This window comes from Muntiacus reevesi, chromosome 9 (genome assembly GCF_963930625.1).
Source record: "Muntiacus reevesi chromosome 9, mMunRee1.1, whole genome shotgun sequence".
NCBI classification, from domain to species: domain Eukaryota; kingdom Metazoa; phylum Chordata; class Mammalia; order Artiodactyla; family Cervidae; genus Muntiacus; species Muntiacus reevesi.
Window position 1 is genome coordinate 18,507,470 of NC_089257.1, and position 27,856 is coordinate 18,535,325.

Genomic DNA, 27,856 nt, shown 5'->3' on the forward strand with positions numbered 1-27,856 from the left:
CAAGATGGGAGTTTCAGTGATCATTAAAGCAAGCTTGGCATCGTTTCCACTGGAAGTGAGCTTGGTACTGAGCAGTTACCACCAGACATTACAATAAAATCAATCTGGAGAATTAGGGTTGTTTTTTGTTAACATACCAGGAGGGTTAAGGGAACTTTAAAAACTGGAATTTAAATTTCTAAAGGAGACTCTCTGTACCCTTTCCTGGCCATCTTGAGAAGCATATCCTAAAACCTATATAATATTTCCTTGGCAATTTAGTGTCATCAGCATCATCTGTAGTTAAGGCTAGAGGCACAGCCAACTACAGATAAGGCATACTGGATCGATCCACTTGGCCTGAAGCACCATATATAATGAGGAAGTCCCCCAATCTCAATGTCCATGCAGGCATGTAACGAGAACTTGAAATGATGGTACCCTAGGGGCTACAGAGACATGGCACTTCTTCAGAATGCAGGCTCAGAGGAGGCTGTACGCCTCACACCAGTGGTGGAAATGTGTGATGGAGGTAAGTTTTGCCAACACCCTTGCTGTTACCCCTCATTGCCTCTACTAGTCCTCCTTACTAGGTTTCCACTCTTAATTCACCCTGACAAATCTATTCTACTGTCAGAGTTTGCTGCTCATCACTCCTACCACTTCTTTTTTTAAATACTTTTTTTTGGTTGTTTTTTGGCTGCTGGGCATGTCAGATCTTAGTTTCCAGACCAAGAATCAAACCCGTGCCCCCTGCAGTGGAGTCTTATACCCCTGGACCACTAGGAAGCCCCACTCCTACCACTGCTTTTAATCAACCCACCACTGATGCATCCCCCATTTTCTGCTCTTTGTCACTGATCTTCTTGCCTAGATATTCTCTATCATGTTCCCTGATACCCATAAAAACACACAAAAGGTTACATCATCATCTCACCTCTTCCAGCTTCTTTCCCTAATAGTTCAACTGAAGAGGTCCTTCCAATTTTATTATTCTCTCATTAGTCTCTTCTGCCTCCTAATGATTTTTCAGTTTTCTCAAGTTTCTCAGAAAATGGCCAACTAAACTTTTGTAGATGATCAACCAACTGCAGTATTCATTTCTTTCCATGAAGCAAAAAAATGCATATACTCAATGCTCTGTGGTTAACTTTCTAGCAGTTATTAACTATATACACTGACAATTCAATGCCTTTACTACCAAAGAGATATTCTAGTAAATTCAGTTCAATGTCCCCCAAAAGTTCGGAAGGCTCTAGAAGGTGTGGGTTCATTTTATTGGGACTTTAAAATAACAAAACTACATTTTGGTCAATACATCCTAGAATTCAATTTTTTCACTAATTCATCTCAGCTTTGCCAATTAGCAAACTTCACTAAAACCTGTATTGGGAAAGACTCTCTTATAAAAGGAAAATCTACTTACAACAATTTTTAAAGACTTGAGGGGTCTTTCCTGGTGAGCCAGTGACTGGGACTTGAGGGTTCAATCCCTGGTCGGGGAACTAAGATCCCCCAAGCCACGTGGTGCAGCCAAACGGGGTAAAAAAAATATCTCGGGTTTAAATAATAAATATATTACCAGATTTCTATTAATACTGAAATATTCATTAAGTCTGGCAGAGTGGTTGGTTTTTAACACATGTATGAAAAAAGATTAGCTTATTACCGATGCTACACAAGGATGGACTTCCCTGGTGGCTCAGTGGTAAAGAAGCTGCCTGCCAATGCAGGAGATGCAAGTTCAATCCCTGAATTGGAAAGATCTCCTGCAGAAGGAAATGGCAACCCATTCCAGTATTCTTGCCTGAAAAATTTCATGGACAGAGGAGCCTGGCGGGCTACAGACCATGGGGTTGCACACACACTCACACACACACACACACACACACACACACACACACACACGGACATCTCTTTGCTCTCACTGCATTTCACACTTTCAAAACTGTTATCCCAGCTCTGCTGCAATAATTCAATAACCCATCTTTGTCTAGTCAGCCTTGGTTTAATTTCAACCAGCTTTTAAGGCGTCACTTCAGGTTTTAAAACAAAGAGGAAAAAAAGGTGTACAAATTATTTTGCAAAATATAACCTGCAAGTTGCAAAACATCCCCATCCCCGTCAAAATATAATTCAAAGAAAATATATTCATTCACTATATATAATTCATATATAATTCAACTTGACAGGTTCATAGTTAAGAACAAAGTCATGCGTGCATGCACAGGAATGCACACACATACGCTCAAACAACTAAAAAGGTAAAGTGTGGAAAAGCCCACAAAAAATGATAAAACAAGAGCTACCAGAATTCCAAAAGTACATGATGGCTTCCATCTGGGCAGCTGCACAGAAACAATCAGAATCTGGACTCTGAAAAGTAGGTAGAACTTCATGAACAGGAGGAGTAAGAAAAAGTGAACAACAGAAGAAAGCCCACTCCAGGCAGAGAAAACATTCAACAACCACAGAAACTACTGAAAGTCTTTGCCCGAACAAAAGGACACAGAAGCAGAAAGAAGCAGGTAAGTACACGCATGTCTGGGACACAGAAAGTCATTCTGAGTAGTCTAATTCCAGGGTCTGCACTACGAGAACATCTCCCTGAAGTTATAGTCTATATTTTGTTTTTAGACTAAATAATTTCACTTTTAGAGGTGGGGAGACCACTAATAGCTCTTAGATTTATAACTAAAAAGAGAATGTAGAAACAGAAGATAATCCCCCACAAAAAAATACACTATCCCTCAAAAATACTGGATTACCTGAATATTTTCATTTGCTCAACAACTAAGTATTAGCGCTTAAGTGCAGGCTCTGTTCTAGGTGCTGGAGATACAAAAGTGAACAAAAAAGACCTTTGTCTTCATGGTGTTGCCACTCTAACAGGAGTAGATAAACAAGAAACATCAGAAAAGAACATCTACAGAATGGGAGATGGTGCCAAATGCTACGCCATAAAGGCCAAGTAGAGCAGGCTACCACGGTCAGAAGAGGGGTGAAGGAGATTGGATTGCTGGCTTAAAGGTAGAAGGGAAGGTTTCATTAAGAAGGTGATATCTGAGTAAAAATTACAAGGAAGGAAAAAGGCTTAGCCAAACGGACATCTGGGGAAGAGCGTTCAAGAAGAGGGAATAACCAAAGATCAAGGCAGCAATGCCAAGCATGTTTAAGGAATCGAGTTCAAGGAAAAAAAGAGTGCAGCTAGCAGGGAGGGAGGGAGGGAAAGACAAACCATGGGCAGAGAGGAGACATAGGAGAGGAGAGGTAAAAGAAGGCAGGAGGCAGGTGGTCAAAAGCCTTGTCAACCACAGGAAGGATTTTGCATTTTCATCTGAAGATATTGGAGGGATCTGGACAAAGGATCACATGATCTGACTAGGGCTTTTCAGGTTTAAAAGCTGAAAAGCTGTCTCTTTAAGACACGATTATAGGGGAAGCAAGGTGGAATCAGTGACAAGAGGCTGTTGTTATATCAAGGCAAGAGATTTTGGTAGCTTACACCAGAGTGATAGAAGAAACTGGATTCTGTGTATTTTGAAGTTAAAGTCAGCAAGGTCTCCTTACGGACTGTACATGGGCGCCAGAAGAAGAGTTGAAGAAAAACCTAAGGTTTTTTACAGATGTCATTGAAAAGTTGCATAGAACCAGATTTTCTAAGTCCATGATAGCTTAGGTTCACTAATGGGAACCATATTTTGGTAAACCAAGACTTTGGTAAATCTTTCCACAAAGCAAGGAATCCTCCTGCAACAGCATGAATCACCTCGTAACTGATCCATTCACAGCCTCAGATTTCCAACAGTTTATCTGCTGAGTGAACTACATTATTTCTTGGTTTCAACAATTCCCTTTTATCAAATAAGAACAATGTGTACAAATAAAGATGCCTTAAATATGTGTTCTTTGATACCCATAAAAACACACAAAAGGTTACATGAGACCCTCAGTGTCATCTCATTGTCATAATAATCCCCAAAAGTTATTGGCCCTATTTAGTAGATGAAGGGAGTTATGCTCAGAGGTTAGCAATCCTTGCCCAAGGTCAAACAGCTTAGCAAGTAGCAGAGCTCACATTGCACTGACCTCAAAGCCAAACTTCCCCTTAGCGCTACTGTTACCCACTGTCACACTCTTGAGAGGCAGTAATGGTTCAAAATCTTTTTTTATTTTTTAAGACTTTGCTCTTTTCTTGCCTCTCCTCTCTTCCTGCAATGACGACATCACTTAACTAGAAATAACTTCACTTAATAACAGTAAGGATAACTTATCAGAAACTGGATAGTCTCTCTGGAACTGCCAGTTACAGACTGGGCAAACGCATTGTTTCACCAGACAAAATCAATAATAAAGCATTCCCTCTGAGACTGACGTGAGGCGCTTCTCAACTATCACACCTCAGTTCTATGGACTGACCTCAAGAAAGCAATGACCTGGTTTCCAGGTTCATTCAACAACGCTATCATCCGGTCCCTGATTAAGAGTAGCACTTCCCACACCAGGGTGATTAGATTTCCCCCAGAGAGAAATAGTCTTTGAAAGATGATAACCAGAAGGTGCACAGAAATGGCCTCCCTGACTATAAAGTATGATCTTGCATTTTTAAAGGCAATTTTAATGGAGATGAACTGAATAATTTGCACTGATCTATCTCTGTGGCAATACAACAGCTTCGGAAAGATCACAGAAGCAAAAACTTCTGTTTAAATGTTGCAACTCAGGGATGTCCCTGGTGGTCCAGAGGCTAAGACTCCATGCTCCCAATGCAGGGTGCCCAGGTTCAATCCCTGGTTAGGGAACTAGATCCCACGTGCAGCAACTGAGAGTTTGCATGCTGCAACTAAAGATCCTTCATGCCACAACTAAGACCTGGTACAGCCAAATAAATAAAAAATAAAGTTGCAACTCAACATTACCCTTCTGCTTAAAATTCCCAAAATTGTTTCCCATGTTCTTACACTGCCTTGCTCACTGGCCCCTTCACCCCGCTCCACTCCCATCTTAAATCAGGCCTACCCTTTTTTGGCTCCAGGCACTCAGGTCTTATTTTAAAGGGACCCTGCTCTCTCCCAACTCAGGAGCCTAGCGCCTGCTGGTGCCCTTGCCCTGTCTGCTACTCTTCACTTCCCTTCGGATCTCGGGTCACACCACTCTGACCTTCCTGCACAAGCTTCCACAGAACCAAGGGCGTCTGCTTTTACCCACTTAACAGGGCGCTTTGTTCTTCGTCCCTACTGGCCATCCCCCTGGTCCCTGGCCAGAACTCAAGAGGATTTGGGCAGCGGATGGACAAATAAATAGTGTTGGATCATACACTCTGCCCACGCTCCCTGCCTTAATCACCATCTATTCCAGAAGGCAGAAATACAAATTGCTATAATATTTCAGTATTTTTATTTTCATGATAGAAGAGCAGGAGAGGAATGGAATGAAGGATCTATGCTGTAGACTGAATTCCTATGTTAGGGGCAAAATATTTATGTTGAAATCCTAACCTTTGAATGTGATGGTGTTGAGGGTGGGGGTCTTTGGAAGGTGATTAGGTCATGAGGGTGGAGCCCTAAAGAATGGTATCAGTCCCTTACAAGAGACACCAGAGAGTTCCCTGGCCCCTTCTGTAATGTAAAGATAGAGCAAGAAGACAGCTATCTATAAACCAGGAAGCAGTTCCTCACCAGACACAGAATCTGCCAGCACCTTGATCTGATTTCCCAGCCATCAGAACTGAGTGAAATGTTTGTTGTCTAAGCCACTGAGTCTACAGTATTTTTGGTATTGCAGCCCAAACAAAGACACACTATTAAATTTCTTTTAACTCATCGTTTACCTACAAATGAGTTCAAAGACAATGGAACTGACTTATTCAAATTCACTTACCCATATATTCTATTCACTAAATTTTTCAATAATTTTTTCTGAAACCGAAAGAAATTTCCTCAACCAACAAAAATAAACAGAAAATTAGTTTTGAAGCTCAACACTCAATTGCAGTAGCAAAGGTAATCTCAGTTTTCTGAAGATGGAGTCACCCAGCTATTAATTTTTTCTTCCTAAGCTTTATATTGTCAATTAGCTAAAGTGATAGGTACATAATGCTACTAAGGCTAACACTATTACTAGTTCAGTTCAGTTGCTCAGTCATGTCCGACTCTTTGTGACCCCATGAACCACAGCACGCCAGGCCTCCCTGTCCATCACCAACTCCCAGAGTTTACCCAAACTCATGTCCATTGAGTCGGTGATGTCATTTAACCATCTCATCCTCTGTCGTCCCCTTCTCCTCCTGCCCTTAATCTTTCCCAGCATCAGGGTCTTTTCCAATGAGTCAGCTCTTTGCATCAGGTGGCCAAAGGATTGGAGTTTCAGCTTCAACATCAGTCCTTCCAATGAACACCAAGGACTGATCTCCTTTAGGATGAACTGGTTGGATCTCCTTGCAGTCCAAGGGATTCTCAGGAGTCTTCTCCAACACCACAGTCCAAAAGCATCAATTCTTCTGTGCTCAGCTTTCTTTATACTCCAACTCGCATATCCATACATGACTACTGGACTAGTAACAATAAGTTATCAAGCATTTATATACAAGGGCACTGCACCATCTGCTTTACAAAGAGTAAGTATTCTCGTTTACCCTTTACAACAATACTATGAAACAGGCACCAGTATTATCCCCATTATGCAGATGAGGAAAGTGAGATTCACAGATGTCTACTACTTTACTCAAAGCTACACTCTAGTAAGTACAAAGGAGCTAGACTTCAAGTCTAGGTTTGAGTCTCTGAGGTCTCACATTTGACACTTTATAGGAAACTTAACATTGCACAGAAAGGAAGAACAAGGGGAAAAAAAAAAAAAAAACATGAAGCAGGAGACAATGGAGGCTGGTGTGAGCTTAGAGGAAACAGCTCAGAGTACAGAGGCTGAATTTCTAATTCCAGGAAACCATCCTCGCTGGTTTTTCCTCCAAATAAGACTAGGGCATGCTTTTAGGTCCCATCCTCCAGCTGCACCTGCCATCTCTTACATGGCCCGAGCACGAGTTCTTTAAGGTTGCCCCTGGGCTTCCTGGATGGTTCAGCAGGTAAAGAATCTGCCTGCATGCAAAACAGAAAAAGAGACACAGAAGTACAGAACAGACTTTTGAACTCTGGGGGAGAACGTGAGGGTGGGATGTTTTGAAAGAACAGCATGTATATTATCTATGGTGAAACGGACCACCAGCCCAGGTGGGATACATGAGTCAGGTGCTCGGGCCTGGTGCACTGGGAGGACCCTGAGGAGTCGGGTGGGGAGGGAGGTGGGAAGGGGGATCGGGATGGGGAATACGTGTAACTATATGGCTGATTCATGTCAATGTATGACAAAACCCACTGAAATGTTGTAAAGTGATTGGCCTCCAACTAATAAAATAATATTTAAAAAAAAAAAAAGAATCTGCCTGCAATGTAAGAGACACAGGAGATGCATTTTCCATCCCTGGGTCGGGAAGATTCCCTGGAGAAGAAAATGGCAACTCACTCTAGCATGCTCGCCCGAAAAATCCCATGGACAGAGGAGCCTGTCTGGCCACAGTACATGGGGTCGCAGAGAGGCGGACACGACTGAGCACACAGCTCACTGCCAACTCCAATCTGGAGAATTTTCTCCATTTAGGCCTACAGACTTCCTTTTCAGAGCTGAAATGCAGAATGAATAAATATTTTTAAGAACTTTTATGACTAAGTTCATCTGTTTCTCTGCTTTATACTACTTGCCCCGCTCTAAAAAAAAAAAACAAAACAAAACACACAAAAATACCCAGCACTACTTTCATTTTCACTCTGGTCAAAGTGCCAAGTTTATCACTCTGGCATTCTCAAACGGATTTAGTGACTCTCTGGAGGTTCAGCTTGGTAAGTGTAATAAACTCCCTGGTGACATTCAGGAAACTGATAAGACCTAATCACCTTTGTTAGCCTTCTTCTTCTCATTACTTGCTACAGAGATCTTCAAACAACTTGAAACTCTACTTTCACAGGACTCTATGTTCTTGGAAGGAATATAGAAAGTATCACATGACAATGGCAGGCAAGAGAGACTTACCTACTAAATTGGCTAAACTCACCCGCTAGAGACCTAGTGAAATCAGAGTAATTTACTTGCATGGGACTGTAACTGGAGAGAATGAGGGAAAGGAATACCCAGCTCTTGATTAGGAGATGAAGGAGATAAGTTAGAGGATGGGCCAGGTAATGGGCGGTCTTAAAAATCCACTAGACTAAGGAATCTGTGGTCTGGAGTATTTTTGTGGACTGCAAAGTCTGACTGTATTTCAGGGATTTTCCAAGCTTTTAAGTTTAGAAGAACTGATATCTGATCCATGTGCCAATTACTGCGGGCAAAAAACAAAAAAGGAGGACCCACAGTCCCTGCCTCTCAGATTCTAAAATCTAGGGGCGGGGCTGGGGGGGGGGGCGTTGGTCAGGAATTAATCATACTCACGTGCAGAGACTTAAGCATGACAAGTATAAAAATATACCACCAACTCAACACACATTATTATATAGTACTTAAAATAATTGGTTAAGAAGAGCAAGATGTTAAACAAACATCAATATCAGAAAGCAGACAATGCCTCCCTAACGACACCAAGACTCCCTAAAACCAAGCTCACTTATTGAGTTTATGATTAATCTCTTTATCCAAAACTTTATTCCTTTTCTGGTCCCTTCTACCTCAATCCTGTGCTAACTGAACACCAATCAACCAAACTACAATTGCTATTGTTAATATCATTAATATACTGAAACTGCTGTTATCAATGTCATTAATGTACAAATTCAAGTTGCTTCTCCAGGGCAAGGAGAGCTCACAGACCCCTGTGCCACAGACCACGTGGCCTGAGAACCGTAAACCAGACACTCTGACTCCCGAAATGATGATTAGGAAATGTCACTAGATGATGATTAATCCCAGCCTCTTTTAGAAAACAAAACAAAACACAGAAAAACTCTAAACACAAAGTCAGCGTGGATCTGAGACTTGTCTCCCACACCTGTCTGCTGCTTGCTTGCTGAGCTGCTTCAGTGGCCTCCGACTCTCTGTGACCCCATGGGCTGTCGCCTGCCAGATTCCTCTGTCCACGGGATTCTCCAGGCAAGAATCCTGGAGTGGCTTGCTATGCCCTCCTCCAGGGGATCTTCCCGACTCAGGGATTGAACCCATGTCTCTTACGTCTCCTGCATTGGCAAGCAGGTTCCTTACCCCCAGCGCCGCCTGGGAAGCCCCAGATAAACCTTCATCGTGCTGCAAACACCAGCTGTCGGTTTGGCTTTCAGGGCCACAGGCACAGGAGCCCTGGCTTGCTTACCCTAATACTCAGCTGAACAAATTACCTGTTTTTAATTACAACTTAACCCTAATTATTCAAGTATCATCTCTGCTGCTTTGTTTTCCAAATCATTTCAGTTTTTGCTTTCCAAAGATTCCCTGAATTTGGAGAGATAAAGGACGAAGTATTTTAAGATTCAGGCTACCACATATAAGTAATGTTACAAATAACAACTTGTTCATTCCTTCTACTTAAGTATTTAAAAAAGACAAATTTCCCAACAAGTAAACTGGATAATACTTCAGTTTATGATCTTCTCTGCTAGATACTAATGTTCAAGTTCAAATTTCATTTCTAAATTTTTTAAACACTGTCCTTAATTTATCAAAATCTTTCCTCTGAGGCCAAATCTTTTCAATATAAATATCACTCATGAAATGACAAGGTCACAACACTTGGCTTTTACTATGGATTATTATATAGATGACATAGATCAATTAAGTTACCAGCCACTGTCGTCAATTTTAGACAGTTAAAAAAAAAAATATTACCATAAGTCTTTAATTACAAACTATAAAATTTATTCATCTTCATATATGATTTTCTAAGACACTGAAGTCTTATTCCACTATTTCAAAAGTCAACAGGTTTTCCAAACCAGACAACCAAGAACTCAGGCAGTGAAATTATAATCTTGATTATAACAACCTTGAGCACTTCACTTGCTTTTTCAATGATGAAAAAACAGTAAGTTTTTAAAATATTTATTATGTTAATAGATGCTTATTCATTCCTACTTGAGATGCTTTTTGTTGCAGTTCCAAAAGGTTAATTTATGTTTTTCCTACCAAGTTGTTGAAATGTTTCTGAGTGAATAAAGTTAAGAATATGGAGTAAATTATTTATATACCTTATTTGAGCCTAGGCTGAAATCAACCCCTAACCAGACCAAAATGCTCTGTGATTTATATATAAAACCAATCAAAATTTTTAAAATCAATTATAAAACAGCAGAATGAATAATTGGAGAATGGCATATCACTTGGTTTAAAAAAAAAGCTAACAGAAACTAAACAGGGAAAGAAAGTCAACAAAAAAGGCAGAAATGGAAAAAAGCAAAAACTTCTCTGTGGAATTTTCCCAATTTCTCTAAATCTGACCTTTCCCCGTACATTTTCAGAATTCTTGCCTACAGGGAATCGTAAACCAGACACCCTAACTCCCAAAACTATGATTAGGTTTGTTTAGCTCACTCTCTGCGGGAATACTCTTTCCTGCAAATCTCCTTCTGCAGAAGGTATTTCTGACTTCTACATGAAGAGTTACCATCTTGAAGAAACAATGATTCCTGCTATTCATTAGGACTCCAGGACAGTTTAGCCAAGAATTTTTTTTAAAAAGGGAAAAAAAAGACTTTGTAAATTATATGAAATAGGCCGAACCCAAGGTTCCAAAGAGCAGAAAGACTTGGGAAATTCTTGTCCATTCTCCACCCTCGCCCCCCCAAAAGACAACAGAATGCTTTTCATCCTGAGCATAGGGCCTGTATTCAAGCCAAAAACTTTTTGTTTCAAAAGCTCTCAGAAGAGGTAGCCTGTGACTGAGGAAGCAACCAGCAAGACAAGTAACTCCCCGGACCCAGAATGGCTTAAACGGCACAAGCCTCAGCGAGTTGAGGCCAGATTTCTCCCGCACCCAAGTGGCACTTTAGATTCGCTGAGTTAAGCCAGCAGTGTGTTTAGTATTTAAAAACTCTACTACAAGTCTAAGCAAACCAGGCGATGGCGTGGGGGACAAGCGGGTACGCAAGACGCTGGAGCCTCAGAAACGAGGGAGGAGAGCTGGGGACGCGAAGGCCAAGCGCCGGGCCCGGAACTGGTGAGCGCAAGCCAGGCCAGGCCCAGAGCCGCGCGAACAGCAGCAGGAGTCAGGGGGAGGGCGGCGCGGGTTTCTACTCACCTGCCCATTCACCGAGCCTCGGTCCGACCCCCGACTCGTTACGCAAACCCCAGACCCGAACGGCCGTGAAGAGCAAGCACCAGATACGCAGGGCCAGGTAGGCCACGGTGCCCGCGCCCACCCAGTACAGGAAACCGGTGGCAGGCAAAACGCTCTCCATGGCTTTCAACCAGGCCTCACTACCTTCGTGAATGAAAAAAATCGAATGAATGAATCCAGGAAGAGGCGCCGGCGGTGACGGTGAGGACGACAGTAATAGGCGCTGCGCACCCCCCGCCCCCGACGCCGCTTTGAGCCTAAGCCCCGCCCACAGCACCATATCCGTGCCGCCATTGGTGACCTACCGCTCGCTCTGCGAGCAGCGCGTCAGTCATTGGCTGACTCTAGCTCCACTGCCCCGCCCACGACCTCCCCTTCTCCCTCTCGACCGCGTATCCTTTCTAAGGCTGCTGATCGCTCACTTGCCAATCAAACTTCAGCCTCGCCCAACGCGTCACCACGCCCCCAGGATTCCTCCGTGGGGGGGTGGGGAGGACCTCTTACCCCACCAAATCGCCCACGTCTCTCATTGGCTGGAGGAGCCCTCGCGACTACGGGAGGTTGTGCTCCGATTGGCCAATCAGACACAGTCTGGTTTGAGCTCGGGTTTGAGGACCGAATGGAACGAGATTGTAGTAGTAAGTTGACGCGGAGCTGTTGTTTTATTTTCACATCTTTATTAAACAACTCGGTATCATTGTCACATGTACTGTCGTTGTTCCCGGAAGCTTTTCCGAATAAACGCTTGCCTCTCCCGTTTCCGTGCGGCCGCACAGCACAGCTTCGCTGCGGTTACACATCGTACGTGAAGGGCCTTCTAAATGCCAGGCCTCGGTCCCGCGCCCAGCGTTAAATCACAAAGTTCCTAGAGTCCCGGATGGAGCTCAAGGCAAATAAACGTCATGGAGTCGAATGATTATAATACACAATGGCATGAGAACTATAAAATGAATGAAAATATTATGGGAACATGGATTGATGAACAACTAGATGCGGGGGAAGGGCTCTGTGGTTTAACAGGACTTAAAGGACTGTTGAGGTTTTTCTTTTACTTTCTTTTTGTATTTCCGGAGTTTTTTGGTGGGGGTGGGGGCGGGTGGGGAAGACAAAGTTTAAGAAATTGTGTGATGCTGTCCAGTGATTCACACGCATTTTTGTTTCCTTTTCTGGCGGGGATTTGGAAATCATATAAGATACCCGAAGTTTTTTCTGATCCAGTGCGTGCTAAGTCCCTTCAGTCGCGTCTGACTCTTTCGGACCCTATGTATTGTAACCCTCCAAACTCTTCTGTCCATGGGATCCTCCAGGCAAGAATACTGGAGTGGGTTGCCATGCCCTCCTTCAAATCTTCCTGACCAAGGGATTGAATCCACCTCTGTTATATCTCTTAACCAGTAGGGGCTGCTGATTGAAGACTTGAGAGTTTCTTAAAAGGCAGGGACTTAAGTGTAATAATTCTAAATGTGAACAGTTCAACATCCTGAAGCTAAAGTCATAATTTTGTAATATTTAGGAAACTTATCGCTCCCTACAAAACCTCCTCCATCCTCCTCTTGTATGATTAATTAGATATAATCTTGTACTGGATTATGTATTATTTCTCCACTCCTTCTTACAGGATTAATTACTGTTCTTCATAAACTGTCAGTTGCCCAACAGAGTGTGAGTTAAGCTGGCATCATATTTTATTTTAAATGAATCTAACAACTTTGGTTGGAGATGCCTGTCCAATTCAACTGAAGTCTCACCACTCTCTCTTTCTACCTCACCTTTCTCCTCTTTCTCTCTTGTCAAAACCTTTACCTACAGAATAGCCCCAGATTTATATATCACAAACATCATTGCTCACCAACAAAGGGCCCTCCACATATTCAATTCCATCCTTCTTAGAAATAGTGTAGAAGGAGGGGAAGAGAGTTATATAAGTTAAAAATACATATCTTGCTGCATTTATATATATGTATATATTTTATGCATATATATAACTCACAGTACAATTTATGATTATTGGAAATACTATACTACAAATCTATAGAACATAGAACAGTACCTGGAACTTAGAGATACTCAGTTATCTAACAGATAAGTAGAGGTAAAGATTCATTCATTCAACACTATTCTGGGAATTCCCCGGCAGTCCAGTGTTTAGGATTGACAGGTTTGATCTCCTTGCAGTCCAAGGGACTCTCAACAGTTTTCTCTAGCAACACAGTTCAAAAGCATCAATTCTTCAGGGCTCAGCATTCTTTGCAGTCCAACTCTCACATCCGTACATGACTACTGGAAAAACCATAGCTTTGACTATATGGACCTTTATAGGCAAAGTGATATCTCTGCTTTTTAATATGATGACTAGGTTTGTCATAACTTACACAGATATACCCAACTGAATGCAGAGTTCTAGAAAATTGCAAGAAGAGATAAGTAGGTCTTCTTAAATGAACAATGCAAAGAAATAAAGGAAAACAGTAGAATGGGAAAGACTAGAGATCTCTTGGAGCTTCCCTGGTGACTTAGCGGTGAAGAATCTGCCAGCAGTGCAGGAGCCACGGGAGACTCAGGTTTGATCCCTGGGTTGGGAAGATCCCTTGGAGGGGGAAATGGCAACCCACTCCAGTATTCTTGCCTGGAGAATCCCATGGACAGAGAAACCTGGTAGGCTATATTCCATGGGGTTGCAAAGAGTTGGACACAACTGAATCGACTTAGCACATGTGCACGCAGAGATCTCTTCAAGAAAATTGGAGATATCAAGGATTTCATGCAAGGGTGGACACAATAAAGGACAGAAACAACAAGGACCTAACAGAAGCAGAAGAAATTAAGATGAGGTGGCAGGAATATACAAAAGAACTGTAAAAAAGGTCTTAATGACCCAAAAAACCATGATTGTGTGGCCACTCACCTAGAGCCAGACATCCTGTAGTGTAAATTCAGTGGGCCTTAGGAAGCATTACTAAGAACAAAGCAGGTAGAGGTGATAGAATTCCAGTAGTACTGTATAAAATCCTAAAAGATGATGCTGTTAAAGTGCTGCACTCAATATGTCAGCAAATTTGGAAAACTCAGCAGTGGCCACAGGACTGGAAAAAGTCAGTCTTCATTCCAATCCAAAAGAAGAGCAATGCCAAAGAAAGTTCAAACTCCCATACAGTTGCACTCATTTCACATGCCAGTAAGGCTATGCTCCAAATCCTTCAATCTTGGCTTCAGCAGTACTTGAATTGAGAAATTCCATATAAACAAGCTGGGTTTAGAAAAGGCAGAGGAACCAGAGATCAAATTGCCAACATTCTTTAGATCATAGAGAAAGCAAGGGAATTCCAGAAAAAAAATCTACTTCTACTTCATTGACCACACTAAAGCCTTTGACTGTGTGGATCACAACAAACAATGGAAAATTCTTGAAGAGCTGGGAATACCAGACCACCTTACCTGTCTCCTGAGAAACTTGTATGCAGGACAAGAAGCAACAGTTAGAACCGGACATGGAACAATACACTGGTTCAAAATTGGGAAAGGAGTATGTCAAGGCTGTATACAATCACCCAGCTAATTTAACTTAAGCAAAGTATATATATATTCAGAGTACATCATTTGAAATGCTGGACTGGATAAATCACAAGCTGGAAGACTGCCGGGAGAAATATCAGTAACCTCAGATATGCAGATAACACCACTCTTATGGCAGAAAGCAAAGAGGAACTAAAGACTCCTGGTGAGAGTCAAAGAGGAGAGTGAAAAAGCTGGCTTAAAACTCAACATTTAAAAACTAAGATCACAGCATCCGGTCCCATCACTTCATGGAAACTTGAAGGGGAAAGAGTGGAAGCAGTGACAGATTTTATTTTCTTGGACTCCAAAATCACTGCCGACAGTGACTGCAGCCATGAATTTAAAAAGACACTTGTTCCCTTGCTCTTGCTGCTCTGTAAATAATGCAGTGCCCTTGGGCTCAGCTCCCAGCTCTCTTTACTTCTCTACATTTAATCTAGTCCCTTGCTTTTTTAGGGAGGAAGAGGGTTATTTGTTTTTGTTTGTTTGATCTTGGATAAGCCTCGCAGCTTGGGGCACAACCTGAACCTGGGCCACAGTGGTGAAACCACTGAATACTAACTACTAAGCCACCAGGGAACGTCCATGGTCCCTTGTTTATAAATATCAACTGTAAGCAGATAACTTCCAAATGTCTCTGGACATTTATTATAAGTGTATATATATCTTGGCTGCCCTGATGGCTCAGATGGTAAAGAATCTGCCTACAATACAGGAAACCTGGGTTTGATCCCTGGGTTGGGAAGATTCCCTGGAGAATTGACTGGAGAATTCCATGGAAGGCTACAGTCCATGGGGTTGCAGAGTCGGACACAACTGAGCGACTAACACTTTCACCTGCATATATATAAATACACACACACATATAATCTCCATCAGCCTACTCAACATCTCCACCCAGATGTACAATAAAAATAGACAATTCAAACTTACCATGTTCAAAACAGAATTCTACCCTCGCCATACACAAACACCTTCTTTCCCTTGTTAAAGGCACCACTATACACCCTCTTTCAAAAGCCCCAAATCTAGGGGTCAACCTTGGTTTATTTTCCCTTTCCATTGCATTCCCATATCCAATTCTTCAGCAAGTCTTTTTCATTCCACCTCCAAAATATAACTTGACAGACTACTTCCCCCACTTCTGCTACTACTGACCTAATCCAAATGACAAACATTCCTTAGCTGGAATATGGCAATATTCTCCTAACTTGTCTCCCTGAAGCCTGTCTTGGGGTTGGTTCTCCATGAAGCAACTAGAATTTCTTTTAAGTAAATTAGATATCATTCTTTTGCTTACATCCCTTCACAAACTTTATATCACATTAAGAGCAAAACCCTCCAATATTAGTTTATCCACCCAACCTCCTCAGCAGTATCAACCAGGCTCTCCTGTGTTCACTTGATTCCAGCCATACCTTTTGCAATTTCTCAAATAAGTCAAGTTCATTCCGGTCTCAAAGCAGTTCTACTTCCTATTCCCTCCCCCCGGAACCCTTTACCTCCTGTTTCCCAAAACTCAGTCCTTTACATTATTTAGACTTTTGCTCACCATATAGAGTTGGTTTTCACTGATTGTCCTACATAAATAAACCACATAGCCTTGTATCCTTTGCCCTGTCACTATTTATCCCGTAACCCTAATTTGTTTACCTTATAATACTTAATGTTTTCAGATTCTTTGATTATTTGATTTCTGTCCATCTTCCCAGTAGAATGTAAGTTCATGAGGCAGTGACCTTTTCTTGTTCAACATCACATCTTCACCTCAGATATGCATCTCAGAGTACCTGACACTTGGTAGGTATTCAATAAATACCTACTGAATAGATGAATGATGAAGGAAGGAAAATAGTCTAGCAGGAGAAACAGACACTAAGCATACTTCCAACTGATTATATGGTAAAAATTGTAATAAGTACAAATTTGGCAAAGAGTGGAGTGGAGTAGAGAAGAGGAAAGAGCAACAAATATCCGTTAATGGTTTTGCTGTGGTTTTGAAGAACACACATACATCCCTCTAGCACCTCCCATGGTACCTGACATAAAATTAAATAGGCAGTTAAAATAATTTTGATTTTGAAATTTAGGATTTTTTTAATAAATAAGGACAGGTACTATAGAGACATACTTTCCTTTGCTGTCAGAAATCATATTAAGTATGTTAACTCAAGGAATATCAAAAATTGAAACCACCTCATTTTGGTATCCGTTCCTTCTCTGTAAAATCTGGTCATGACCCACGCAGTTAACAGGAACAATTTTTGTTAACAATGCACACATTTATTCTGATCACCTCAACTTCCTTTAAGGAATATTAATTATTCTATTGACTAACAGTAAAAATAAGGACTTCGCAGAGTGAAGCGGTACACACCAGAGTTAACCCCTTTCTAGTTCAGACGACTATACCCTTTTGGGATTGAACAACAATTATTTGCCCCTGGATAAACTTTGTGAACCACTAAAGACACTAATATATACAGGAACCTGTGGTGGTCTACTGTTCAGCAGTATTCTGTGCTCAAATTTAATGTAGGCCACAGTTCCCCGAGATTGGTAGAGCCATACCTCCAAGCATATAAAATCATTAAAAGCTCTCCAAAGAGGAAGCAGTCTTATAAAACGTTGGGCTCCAGTGTCTGGGATATTTGGGACAAGATCACACTTCTACCTCTTACTAGTTGAGCGATCTTGGGTGGATTAAACTACTAAGCGTTCCAATTCTACGTCTGTAAAATGGGGAAATACTGCTTAAGCAGCAAATGGTGCACAGACACTAAGTGTTAGGTGAGGTTGGCACTACTCTTATCCTTATTTTAAAGATGAGGAAAGGGAGGCTTAAAACATTTAAGTAACTTCCCTAATGGGCATATAGAAACTAAGTGTAGAACTGAAATTTCAATTTAAAACCTGTAGTTAAGAAAACCATAATCCGAAAGGATACATGCACCCCAATGTTCATTGCTGGATGAGGAAATACCAACCCACTCCAATATTCTTGCCTGAAAAATCCCATGGACAAGAGGAGCCTGGTAGGCTACAGTCCATGGAGTCACAAAGAGTTAGACACAGCTGAGCATGCACACACCCAATAGTCATTGTAGCATTATTTACAATAGCAAAGACATGAAAGCAACCTAAATGTCTATCATCAGAGGAATGCATGAAGAATATGTGGTACAAACATAAAATGGAATATTACTCAGCCATAAAAAAGAATGAAATAATGCCATTTGCAGTGATATGGATGGACCTAGACCCTAGACATTATCATACTAAGTGAAGCCAGAGAAAGACAAATATCATATCACTCATATGTGGACATGTGTTAGTCACTCAGTTGTGTCCAACTCTTTGTGACCCCATGGACTCTAGCTGACCAGGCTCTTCTGTTCTTAGGATTCTCTAGGCAAGAATACTGGAGTGGGTTGCCATTTCCTTCTCCCTTCATATGTGGAATCTAATTTTAAAAATAAAGTTACAAATGAACTTATTTACAAAGCAGAAACAGAATTACAGATATGGAGAACAAATTTGTGGTTACCAAAGGAGAAACGTGGGGGGCGGTGGAGGGAATAAATCAGGAACTTGGGATGAACACACACTGCTGTGTATAAGATAGATAACCAACAAGGACCTACTGTACTGCACAGGAAACTCTACTTAATATTCTGGAATAACTGACAGGAGAAAAGAATCTAAAAAAGAATTAATATATCTATTAATATATGTGCAAATGAATCACTTTGCTGTACATCTGAAACTAACACAACATTGTAAATCAATTATACTCCAATTAAATTAAAGCATTTAAAATAAGCTTAATGAAGAACAATCTTTAGAAATATTTGGTTGTTACACAGATAACATAGTCAGACACAACCACATTGGATTTCAGTCTCATTTATTTAAAATATTTAGAGCTCAGAATAATCTTTAACATGGAAAAAATATGAATCAACCCAATTGTATCTCTTAATATACCAATAGTCAACATTTAATTTTAAATTCATATTCAATATTTCTGTAAACAGAGTTTCAGGTCAGATTTTCATGGTGAAATCAGGACTAGTTCAACATAATGAAATAAAGTTCTGTAATTAGAGAATTACATAGAAGCTAGGAATATTTAACAATACAACAGAGCTGAAGCCTTCATTTGTCTGTACAATAAAACTTACATACTTGTAACAGTTCTGTCTTCTACCTCATCTTCATTTAAATGTAGTTCCAAATATTGCACTTAATTTCTCCTTTAAGTTCAGTTGAGAAGGTGTTCAGTTCTAGGTTAAAAAAGAAATAGTGCCATGATAAAGAAGAAAAGCCTTTGACATTAGAAACTAGGAGGTTTCCAAAAAAGTAAAACTTTACTGAAACATAATATTACCATAAGATATGAGCATTAACATGTACATGCTTCAGTACTGCATTATCACATTCAAAGTGACTTCACATTATCCATTCAAACATCACACTAGCACTCTCTTGTTTCAGCATGAGTTTCCACTACTTATTCAGCTCTCAAGAAGTTCAACCCTTTGAGATGAACTTCTTGCTTAAGAACTTTTCTGGTGCAGCAGGTCTGTTTCTAGAACCAAGGGGTCTTCTCTAAACACCCAGGGCTCTTTTCTACTCTATCACCTACTTTATAAGAGAACATACGTTTCATGAGACCTTCTGTAAACAAACAAACAAAACAAACTAAACCAGTCATTTTGAAACAAGTGATTGAAAAATATAGTTTTGATATTTTTTTTTTAGTTTCAAAAGCTCACAGAAGTATTTAAGAAAGTGACAAAGTGAAATTGCTCAGTCATATCCAACTCTTTGCGACCCCATGGACAGTAGCCTGCACCAAGGTCCTCCGTCCATGGGATTTTCTAGGCAAGAGTACTGGAGTGGGTTGCCATTTCCTTCTCTAGGGAATCTTCCTGACCCCAGGGATCGAACCCAGGTCTCCTGCATTAATAGACAGACGCTTTACTGTCTGAGCCACCAAGGAAGTCCACATATAAGAAAGTATCCCACCTCATTTCCTATTCCCACTAACTGCAGCTGGCAATTGGGAGTACATCTTCTATTTGTTTTTCTCTGTCAGTATTAAGCCATATGACATATACAACATACATACTTTTTTTAAGTTAAAAAAAAATTGTGTGCTCACTTTGGCAGCACATATACTAAAATTGGAACAATACAGAGAAGATTAGCATGGCCCCTGCGTAAGGATGACACGCAAATTTGTGAAGTGTTCCATATTTTTATATTACTCAGCCATTAAAAAGAATACATTTGAATCAGTTCTAATGAGGTGGATGAAACTGGAGCCCTGTTATACACAGTGAAGTAAGTCAAAAAGAAAAACACAAATACAGTATGCTAACACATATATATGGAATTTAGAAAGATGTAACAATAACCCTATATGCAAGACAGAAAAAGAGACACAGATGTATAGAACAGACTTTGGGACTCTGTGGGAGAAGGCAACGGTGAGATGATCCGAGAGAATAGCATTGAAACATGTATATTATCAATTGTGGAAAAGATCGCCAGTCCAGGTTGGATGCATGAGACAAGTGCTCAGGGCTGGTGCACTGGGATGACCCAGAGGGATGGGATGGGGAGAGAGGTGGGAGGAGGGTTCAGGATGGGGAATACATGTAAATCCATGGCTGATTCATGTCAATGTATGGCAAAAACCACTATAATATTGTAATTAGCCTCCAACTAATATAAATAAATGGAAAAAATTAAAAAATTAAAAAATTTTTTTTAAATTATGAGGAGGTAGCCAAGATTGTGGAGTAGGAAGACCCTGAACTCACCTCTTACCAAGGACCCACGAGAATTGCAACTACTTACAGAGCAACTATCTATTTGAATGACCTGACTACTATCAGAAAAGATTTTTTTTTTACAACTAAAGACATCAAGAAGGACCCACAATGAGACAGATAGGAGGAATGGAGATGCAATATAGGCAGAACCCACACACCTGGGTGGGCAACTCACCAGAAATATCACAATCATAGAGGGCCTCTCCCAGAAGCACGAGGGCCCTCACCCCACTTTGGGCTCCCTAGCCCAAAGGTTGTGCACCTCTTGCCCCAGGAAAATGAGGCTCCAGAACATCTGGCTTTGAAAAACAGCAGGGCTTTATGTTGGGGAGGAGGTCAAGAGCTATAGGAAACAGAGACTCTGCTCTTCAGAGGGTGGGAACGGACTTCCCTGGAGGTCCAGCGGCTCCCAATGCAGGGGGCCAAGTTCAATCCCTGGTCAGAGAACTAGACCCCACATGCCTCAGCTGGAGTTTGCATGCCACAGCTAAAGATCCCACAGGCTGTAACGAAGATCAAAGTTCCCTCCTGCCTCAACTAAGACCCAGTTCAGCCAAATAAATAAATAATTTTTTTTAAAGTATGTACTAACTGTGGAAGGATCTTCATTGAGGATACTTCTCTCCAACCTGTTTATCTATATACATGCACATGTCTAAAATAATGTTCGTTGAATATTAATACTTGTTACTTCTGAGTGGTAAGATCTGGAGTCATTTTCTGCTTTTTAATGTTTGTATTTTTTTTTTTGTAATGAGCAAGTACCATTAAAAAACAGCGAGGTGATTAATTACTCCTTTAAAAAAAAAAAAAAAAAAAACCAGAATGTGCACAAAAATCTCACAAACCCCAGCACAGAACAGTAGTTTGAAAAGAGCCTGGGTCAGACCCACTGGCTGATCTTGGAGGGCCTCTGGGAGAGGCAGGAGGCAACTGGAACAACCCCTGGGAAAAGAGACATTGGTGACAGTCATCTTGGGGAGCTCGTTCTTCCACAGTAACACTGGTGTGGCAAGTGCCATTTTGTAATCCTCCAGCCAGACCATTAGCACCAAGGCACCTGGCCCCACCCTTAGCAGCAGAAGCTGCCCAGGAACTCTGAGCCACAGAGACAGCCTCAAGAGTAGACTACCCCAGGCTCCAGAAAGCCTGTATCCATTGCAGGAAGCATGACCTTGCAGCCAGTCAGGTTGAGGGTCAGCCCCACCTACCAGAGAGTCCGCAGTAGTCAACCCCACCACAACAGGAGGGTGTGCCCAGCTCACAGCGAGCTACGAGAGCTCCCTGGTGGTTCAGATGGTAAAGAATCTGCCTGCAACGCAGGAGACCCGAGTTCAATCCTTGGGAGGTTCCCCTGGAGAAGGAAATAGCAACCCACTCCAGTATTCCTGCCTGGAGAATTCCATGGGCAGAGGAGATTGGTGGGCTACAGTCCATGGAGTCACAAAGAGCCAGACACAACTGAGTGACTTGCATGTTTCACTGAGGCATACAGGTCTAATGACCAGAGGAACACACTGCTGAGTCCCATGGAGCTATAGGCCAAATAATTATACTGGACTACTTTCTCATACCCTATAAACTCAAAATGGATTAAAGACTTAAATGTTCAGGTCTGAGAGTGAGAAAGGAGGGAAGGGGGCAGCGCACAACCATTAGCCATTAAGGATACAAGAGAAACTGGTTAAAACAAACCAGACCTGACCCAGCAGGAAATTCAACTTCCAGTAGACCTTGAACCTCCTGATACACTCGATGTAATACATGTTGTTGCCTTTTGTTGTTGTTTAGTCACTGAATCCTGTCCAACTCTTTTGTGACCCCCATGTGCTGTAGCCCCCCAGGTTCCTCTGTCCATGGGATTTCCCAGGCCAGAATACTGGAGTGGATTGCCATTCCCTACTCCAGGGGATCTTCCCGACCCAGGGATCAAACCGTCTTCTACAATGGCAGCAGATTCTTTCCCACGGAGCCACGAGGGAAGTCCCTGTAATCTGCGTGCGCACTCACTGCGTGAGCGAAATGACATGCCCACAGGCACCATGCCAGTGCATAAAAGGCAGACCACAAAAGGTCAAAAAGTGGGCGGTGGAAATCCCCACCCCGTCTCCAGAATAGTTAGAACATCCCTCCCACTTGATAGTGTATGAAACTACCCAGCCCATAAAAACTAACCACCCTTGTGGCCCAGTGATAAAGAATTTGCCTGCCAGTGCAGAAGACAAGGGTTCAATCCCTGATCCAGGAAGATCCCACATGACATGGAGCAACTCAGCCCCTGCAGCACAACTACTGAGCCAACGCTCTAGAGCCCAGGAGTCATAGCTATGGAGCCCACGTGCTGCAACTGCTGAAACCCACAGGCCCTAGAGCCCGTGCTCCACAAGAGAAGCCCCCACAATGAGAAGCCCACACACTGCAAATAGAGAGTATCTCCTGCTTGCTGCAACTGGAGAAAGCCTGTGCAGTGATGAAGACTCAGCACAGCCATAAATACATATGTGAAATTATAAAGAAACAGAACTAAGCTAACCACCCTTTGTATCAGGGCCTTCTCAGATGGCCCACATTCTGCCTGTGGAATGTGTCCCTCTCTAAATAAACCTGCTTGCCCTATACTGTGGCCAGTTCTTGGGTTCTTTCCTGTGCAAAGCCAAGGACCTTCACTTGGATGCTGGAGACTGGGACACATGACCATCCTCTTGCACCCCATTGTCCTGCAACACACCCACTACTAGTAGATGTGTAAACCCAGCAGGCCTCTCAGGTTTCTCAGTTGTTATCTCTATCTTCTCTGAAAGATGGGGCGTTATTTGCCATCCCATTTTACATGTGAGCTAACCAAATACGAGAGCTGTCCAAGGTCACGAAACTTCGGGCTTGTTCTTTTCCTCATACTCTTGAAAGAGAAGATTCTGGTTTTGAAATATTTTGCAATATATGTGATAATGAGTTGTTATCTGACCTGGGTGATGCAAGATAATTGTGAAACAGAGAAGACCTAAGCCCAGCCCATGGCCTGGAGCCAAATCGAGTCAACCCATGGATGTGGGAAAGTGGAAGCTGCTCAGTCATGTCTGATTCTGCAACCCCATGGACTGTAGCCCGCCAGGCTCCTCTGTCCATGGTATTTCCCAGGCAAGAATACAGGAGTGGGTTGCCATTTCCTTCTCCAGGGGATCTTCCAGACCTAGGGATGGAACTCGGGTCTTCTCCATTGCAGGTTGCTTGCTTCTTTACTGCTGAGCCACCAGCAGGTTCACGGATGTGGGAGTGAGGAATAAATGCAATTTATTGTATAACAAGGAGGTTTTACGGTTGAATGCAGCCAACAGGTGCCTAACCTCAGCTTCTACCATTTCCTTTTCTGCCCTACTTCCCTTGTATGCCAGTCATGCTCCTGCCTCTTCCTTCCTCAACTCTTTAGCCTGCAGTCTTTAGGCATACTCTTTGCTCAGTTCCCTCCATACCTGGGCGCTTGGAAAGCAGGGGAGGGGCTATTTATTTCTCCATCCCCTATCTTAATTAGAAGATTTTGAGAAGGCTTATTAAAATTCTCTTATTGCAAAACTAAAAAAACAGAAGGGAGCTAGAGATAGGAAAATATGTTTAGGTCCCCTATATCAATAATGTGAACTAGGTTCACTAGCAATATCCATTTCACAGAGACATAACCAGCATTTCAATTTTTCAACATCCCCTGTAAACTGAGTAACAGGGGGTGGTATTCCTAAGACCCAATCACTCTTGAGTAAGAGGTGACAATGAAGTTGGTAGACTTACCAGGTGAGCCTCCAAAAGCACAACAAATAGTAGCCAACTAACTGTATACTATCTTTAACAGCTTGCTTCCCCTCCGGCAGACAGTTAAAAAAATTGATTTGGACTCAGTGAGACAAAGAAGTGTAGCTTCTTTCCAATTCTTGGTTTAATAAAGGAAAATCTTGTGAGTTATAACTTAAGAGAAAAGTAGAACCAAAAGATGAGCTATATAGCTAAAAATATGTGACTGATTTTACTTTCCAACTGGAAGTTATTGCTCCCTGCCATTAACTTTTACATTTTTCCTTCTACAATAATAATCCATTCATTCATTTACTGACTACTTATTTAGAAGCTATTATATGTTTACTAGAATTATGTTGTTGTTCAGTTGTGTTCATGTCCAATCCTTTGAGATCCCATGGACTGCAGTACATCAGGCTTTCTTGTCCTCCACTATCTCCCTGAATTTGCCCAAGTTCACGTCCACTGAGTCGGTGATACTATCTCACCATCTCATCCTCTGCCACCATGTTCTTTTGCCTTCGATCTTTCATCAGGGTCTTTCCCAATAAATAGACAGACGTTTACAGTGCTTAAAGTATGGTTGGTATCAGATGGATCTTTGTGCTTTTGAGGACTTTAGAAAAGGCCCTTATCGCTTGAGTGTAGTGAAGAAGACAGGCCACAACCAGCTGTGCTTCCTTAGGACACATGCACACACACAGAAATAGTATGAGTTTTCTATTGTTGATATTATAAATTACCACAAATTGGTGACTTTAAGCAACACACACTTATTTTCTGACAGTTCTATAGGTTAGAATCACAACCTGGGACTTACTGAACTAAAATCGAACTGTTCATTTTGGAGGCTCTAGGGAAGAGTTTGATTCCTTACCTTTTTCAGCTACCAGAGGCTGCAGGAATTCTTTGACTCATGGAACCCTTCTTCTTCCTACATCTTCAAAGCCAGCATCCCTGCATCTCTCTGACCATTCTTCCACAGTCACATCTCTTTCTGACCAAATCTGAGAAGTTCAGTTCAGTTCAGTCACTCAGTCGTGTCCGACTCTTTGCGACCCCATGGACTGCAGCATGCCAGGCCTTCCTGTCCATCACCAGTTCCCAGAGTTTACTCAAACTCATGTGCATCAAGTTGGTGATGCCATCCAACCATCTCATCATCTGTCATCCCTTTCTCATCCCACCTTCAATCTTTCCCAGCATCGGAGTCTTTTCAAATGAGTCAGTCCTTTGCATCAGGTGGCCAAACTACTGAAGTTTCAGCTTCAGCATCAGTCCTTCCAATGAATATTCAGGACTTATCTCCTTTAGGATGGACTGATTGGATCTCCTTGCAGTCCAAAGGACTCTCAAGAGTCTTCTCAAATACCACAGTTCAAAAGCATCAATTCTTTGGTGCTCAGCTTTCTTTATAGTCCAACTCTCACATCCATACATGACTACTGGAAAAATCATAGCTTTGACTAGATGGACCTTTGTTGGCAAAGTAATGTCTCTGCTTTTTAATATGCTGTCTAGGTTGGTCATGGCTTTTCTTCCAAGGAGCAAGCGTCTTTTAATTTCACGGCTGCAGTCACCATCTGCAGTGATTTTGGAGCCCCAAAAGATAAAGTCAGCCACTGTTTCCACTGTTTCCCCATCTATTTGCCATTAAGTGATGAGATCAGATGCCATGATCTTAGTTTTCTGAATGTTGAGTTTTAAGCCAACTTTTCACTCTCCTCTTTCACTTTCATCAAAACCTTTAGTCCTTCTTCACTTTCTGCCATAAGGGTGGTGTTATCTGCATATCTGAAGTTATTGATATTTCTCCAGGCAATCTTGATTCCAGTTTGTGCTTCTTCCAGCCCAGTGTTTCTCATGATGTACTCGGCATATAAGTTAAATAAGCAGGGTGACCATATATAGCCTTGACGTACTCCTTTCCCAATTTGGAACAAGTGTGTTGTTCCATGTCCAGTTCTAACTGTTGTTTCCTGACCTGTATACAGGTTTCTCAGGAGGCAGGTCAGGTGGTCTGGTATTCCCATCTCTTGAAGAATTTTCCAGTTTGTTGTGATCCACACAGTCAAAGGCTTTGGCATAGTCAATAAAGCAGATGTTTTTCTGGAACTGTCTTGCTTTTTCGATGAGCCAACAGATGTTGGCCATTTGATCTCTGGTTCCTCTGCCTTTTTTAAATCCAGTTTGAACATCTGGAAGCTCACAGTTCACATATTGCTGAAGCCTGGCTTGGAGAATTTTGAGCATTACTTTGCTAGCATGTGAGATGACTGCAATTGTGACGTAGTTTGAGCATTCTTTGGGATTGCCTTTCTTTGTGATTGGAATGAATACCGACCTTTTCCAGTCCTGTGGCCACTGCTGAGTTTTCCAAATTTGCTGGCATATTGAATGTAGCACTTTTACAGCATCACCTTTTAGGATTTGAAATAGCTCAACAGGAATTCTATCACCTTCACTAGCTTTGTTCGCAGTGATGCTTCCTAAGGCCCACTTGACTTCGCATTCCAGGATGTCTGGCTCTAGGTGAGTGATAACACCGTAGTGATTATCTGGGTCATGAAGATCACTTTTGTATAGTTCTTCTGTTTATTCTTGCCATCTATTCTTAATGTCTTCTGCTTCTGTTAGGTCCATACCATTTCTGTCCTTTATTGTGCCCATCTTTGCATGAAATGTTCCTTTGGTATCTCTAATTTTCTTGAAGAGATCTCTAGTCTATTTCTCTAGTCTATCCCATTGTAATGTTTTCCTCTATTTCTTTGCATTGATCTGAGGAAGGCTTTCTCATCTCTCCTTGCTATTCTTTGGAACACTGCATTCAAATGGGTATATCTTTACTTTTCTCCTCTGCCTTTTGCTTCTCTTCTTTTCATAGTTGTTTGCAAGGCCTCCTCAGACAACCATTTTGCCTTTTTGCATTTCTTTTTCTTGGCGATGATCACTGCCTCCTATACAATGTCACGAACCTCTGTCCATAGTTCTTCAGACACTCTATCAGATCTAATCCCTTGAATATATTTGTCATTTTCACTGTATAGTTGTAAGGGATTTGATTTAGGTCATACCGGAATGGTCTAGTAGTTTTCCCTACTTTCTTCAACTTAAGTCTGAATTTGGCAATAAGGAGTTCAAGATCTGAGCCACAGTCAGCTTCCGGTCTTGTTTTTGTTGACTATATAGAGCTTCTCCATCTTTGGCTGCAAAGAAAATAATCAATCTGATTTCGATATTCACCATCTGGTGGTGTCCATGTTTAGAGTCTTCTCTTGTGTTGTTGGAAGAGATTGTTTGCTATGACTAGTGCTGTCTCTTGGCAAAATTCTATTAGCCTTTGCCCTGCTTCATTCTGTACTCCAAGGCCAAATTTGCCCAT

The 27,856-nt window shown here is 41.8% G+C and overlaps 1 protein-coding gene and 1 non-coding gene across 2 annotated transcripts in view; one reads left to right on the forward strand and one right to left on the reverse strand.

Moving 5' to 3' along the window:
* Nucleotides 1-11,540, reverse strand: part of HSD17B12 (hydroxysteroid 17-beta dehydrogenase 12) — a 166,237-nt gene extending 154,697 nt beyond the window's left edge. The window contains exon 1 of the mRNA XM_065944514.1: nucleotides 11,252-11,540. Coding sequence (XP_065800586.1) covers nucleotides 11,252-11,411 — 160 coding nt within the window. The 5' untranslated portion in view covers nucleotides 11,412-11,540. The remainder of the gene's footprint in view (nucleotides 1-11,251) is intronic.
* Nucleotides 11,541-20,004: 8,464 nt separating this feature from the next.
* Nucleotides 20,005-20,111, forward strand: LOC136176179 (U6 spliceosomal RNA). Its single transcript, XR_010664546.1, has one exon. It is a non-coding gene; the product is annotated as a U6 spliceosomal RNA (small nuclear RNA).
* Nucleotides 20,112-27,856: the final 7,745 nt, after the last annotated feature.